Source organism: Numida meleagris, unplaced genomic scaffold, assembly GCF_002078875.1.
Source record: "Numida meleagris isolate 19003 breed g44 Domestic line unplaced genomic scaffold, NumMel1.0 unplaced_Scaffold462, whole genome shotgun sequence".
Classification (NCBI taxonomy): domain Eukaryota; kingdom Metazoa; phylum Chordata; class Aves; order Galliformes; family Numididae; genus Numida; species Numida meleagris.
In genome coordinates, this window is record NW_018364678.1 from 7,831 (window position 1) to 10,772 (window position 2,942).

Sequence of the window (2,942 nt, forward strand, 5' to 3'; positions counted from 1 at the left end):
CCCAAAGGTGTGGGACATCATCGGGCGCTCAGTGGTGGTGGACGCGGGTGAGGACGACCTGGGCCGGGGCGGCCACGCGCTGTCCAAGCTGACGGGGAACTCGGGGCCGAGGTGAGGCCGTGGGGCGGTGGGTCGGGTTTGGGGGGGCAGGGGACAGCGCGGTGACACCCCCGTGTGCTTGTGTCCCCCCCCCTCCCCCCCCCTCCAGGTTGGCCTGTGGCGTGGTGGCGCGGGCGGCCGGGCTCTTCCAGAACCCCAAACAGCTCTGCACCTGCGACGGCCTCACGCTGTGGGACGAGCGCGACCGGGCCGCGGCCTCCAGCCCCACAGCGGCCCCCAGCCCCACAGCGGCCCCCAACCCAACAGCGGCCCCCAGCCCCACAGCAACCCCCACCTCGCACCTGTAGGCCGAAGGACGAGCAGTAAAGCACTTTCTGTCCCCTCTGTCCCCTCTCCTCCAGCCCCACACCCGAAGGACCAAAGAGAAATAAAGTGCTTTGCGACTCCTCTTTCCTCCCTCGCAATTACATCGCGGCCCCTTTAAGAAGGGGGGTGGGGGTGGCGGGGCGCGTTGCTAAGCGACCGCCGGGAGGCGCGCATGCGCAGTGAGCAAGGCGGGCAGGGCGCGAACGAGGCGTTGTGGAGAGGGGTGCGCGTGCGCAGTGGGACAGACGGCGTCGGTGCGTAGCGCTGCGCATGCGCGCTGAAAGAGCCCGCCTCGTTCCCTGGTGGTGCGCATGCGCAGCGAGGCCCCCCCCCCGCACGCGGTATTGCGCACGCGCCGTAAAAAGACGGCGTTCTAAGCAGCGGCGCGCATGCGCAGCGAAAGTAACGGAGGGCACGCGCCGTAGCGCGCATGCGCAGCAAGTCGGGCGGGACGGACCGTTAGGCGGCGCGCGTGCGCTTTAGGTCGCGAGCGCGGCGCGCAGGCGCAGGAAAGGGGCGGGAAGGTGGCGCGCGTGCGCAGTGCGAGGCCGCCGCTCTCCCCCTCAGCGCTGAGGAGGCGCCGCCATTTTGTGAGGCCGCCGCCGCCGCCGCCGCCAGCAGCGCCATGCGTCCCGGCATCAAACTCTTCGTGGGCAATGTCCCCGAGGAAGCGACGGCGGAAGAACTGAGCGAACTGTTCTCCGGGGTGGCCGGCCCGGTGCTCGGCATCGCCCTCATGAAGCAGTTCGCTTTCGTCCACCTCCGGGACGAAGCGGCGGCGGCCCGCGCCATCACGCAGCTCAACGGGCACCAGCTGCACGGCCGCCGCATCGTGGTGGAGCCGTCCCGGCCTCGGCCCACCAACACCTGCAAGATTTTTGTCGGCAACGTCTCGGCCGCCTGCACCAGCGGAGAGCTGCGCTCGCTCTTCCAGCAGTACGGCACCGTCGTGGAATGCGACGTGGTCAAAGGTACCGGACCCGCCGCTCTGGGGCCGCGCCCGCCCCTCCTCGGAGCCGCCCCGGGCTCGGGCTGAGCCCCCACCCCCCACCTCCCCCCCCACCCCGGGGACCCCCGGCCCTCAGAGGGGCTGCGTCCGCCCCGCGGGGCCCTCCGTGCCCGCTGTGCTGGGGGGAGCGCGATCTCCGCTCTTCGGTGCCATTCATGCCCCTGAGTCCAACCCAGCGTGGATACGGAGCGGGCTGCTCCCCCGTGAGCTGCCACGGGGGGGCTGGAAACCTGTCGTTTTTCTCTATTGAGTGATATAAGGTGGTTTCTCTGCTCTTTGTCACGGTTTAAGGCGCTTTCCCCGCTCTTTGCTGCCGTTTATCTGCCTAACCCCACTCCAACCTGCACACGGAGCGAGCTGCTCCCCCGCGAGCTGCCATGAGATGCTAGAAGCCTGTGATTTCCCCCTATTAATTGATATAAGATGATTTCTCTGCTCTTTGTCACGGTTTAAGGCGCTTTCCCCGCTCTTTGCCGCTATTATGTACCGAAATCCACTCCAGCCTGCACACGGAGCGAGCTCCTCCCCTGTGAGCTGCCATGGGAGCTCTGATCCCCGTGGTTTTCTATATTAATTGATACAAGGCGCTTTCCTTCACATTTTAGCCGCGGTTCAAGGCGCTTTCCCTGCTCTTTGCCACCGTTTTTATACTTAAATCCACCCCAACGGAGCGAGCTGCTCCCCCGTGAGCTACAATGGGAGGTTTGAAGGCTGTAATTTCCCCCCGTTAATTGATCGAAGGTGATTTCTCTGCTCTTTGCCACAATTTAAGTCGCTTTCCCCGCTCTTTGCTGCCGTTTATCTGCTTAAACCCACTCCAACCTGCACACGGAGCGAGCTGCTCCCCCGTGAGCTACAGTGGGAGGCTGGAAGCCTATAATTTCCCTCTGTTAATTGACATAAGGTGATTTCTCTGCTCTTTGCCACAATTTAAGGCGCTTTCCCCGCTCTTTTGCTGCCGTTTATCTGCCTGAACCCACTCCAACCTGCACACGGAGCGAGCTGCTCCCCCGTGAGCTACAGTGGGAGGCTGGAAGCCTGTGATTTCCCCCTATTAATTAATGTTAAGTGCTTTCCCTGCTCTTTGCTTCCATTAATACGCCTGAACGGACTCCAGAGCGGTTGTGGAGGGTGCCCTACAAGTGCTTTCCTTGCTCTTTGCTTCCATTAATACACCGAAATCGACTCCAGAGCGGTTGTGGAGGGTGCCCTATAGGGAGCTCCTCCCCCGCGAGCTGCAGCGGGAGGCTGGAAGTCAATCATCTCCACGCATTAATTGCTATCGGGCGCTTTTGCTCCGCTCTTTGCCGCCATTCGTACGCTTCAATCCGATCCGGGCGAGCTGCTCCCCCGGGAGCTGCCCTGGGAGGTGGGAAGGCTTCGGTTTGATGACCCCCGTTGTTAATTGATACGAGGCGCTTCCCTTCCCTTTCTGCCGCGGCGCCGGGTGCTTTCCCCCCACTCTTTGCCGCCGTCCGCGTCCCCGAATCAAATCCAGCCCGCGCAC

General features: G+C 63.7%; 2 protein-coding genes across 4 annotated transcripts in view; both read left to right on the top strand.

Annotated features, from left to right (window-relative positions):
- Window positions 1-339, top strand: part of CCS (copper chaperone for superoxide dismutase) — a gene marked incomplete at its 3' end in the record, with an annotated part of 2,063 nt that extends 1,724 nt beyond the window's left edge. The window contains 2 exon segments of the mRNA XM_021383651.1: window positions 8-111; window positions 209-339. Coding sequence (XP_021239326.1) covers window positions 8-111; window positions 209-339 — 235 coding nt within the window.
- A 626-nt stretch (window positions 340-965) lies between these two features.
- LOC110391697 (RNA-binding protein 14-like) overlaps window positions 966-2,942 on the top strand; it is a 14,458-nt gene continuing 12,481 nt past the window's right edge. For all 3 annotated transcript variants that reach the window (XM_021383653.1, XM_021383654.1, XM_021383652.1), the window contains exon 1: window positions 966-1,397. In XM_021383653.1, the coding sequence (XP_021239328.1) occupies window positions 1,052-1,397 (346 nt within the window). In that variant the 5' untranslated portion in view covers window positions 966-1,051. The remainder of the gene's footprint in view (window positions 1,398-2,942) is intronic.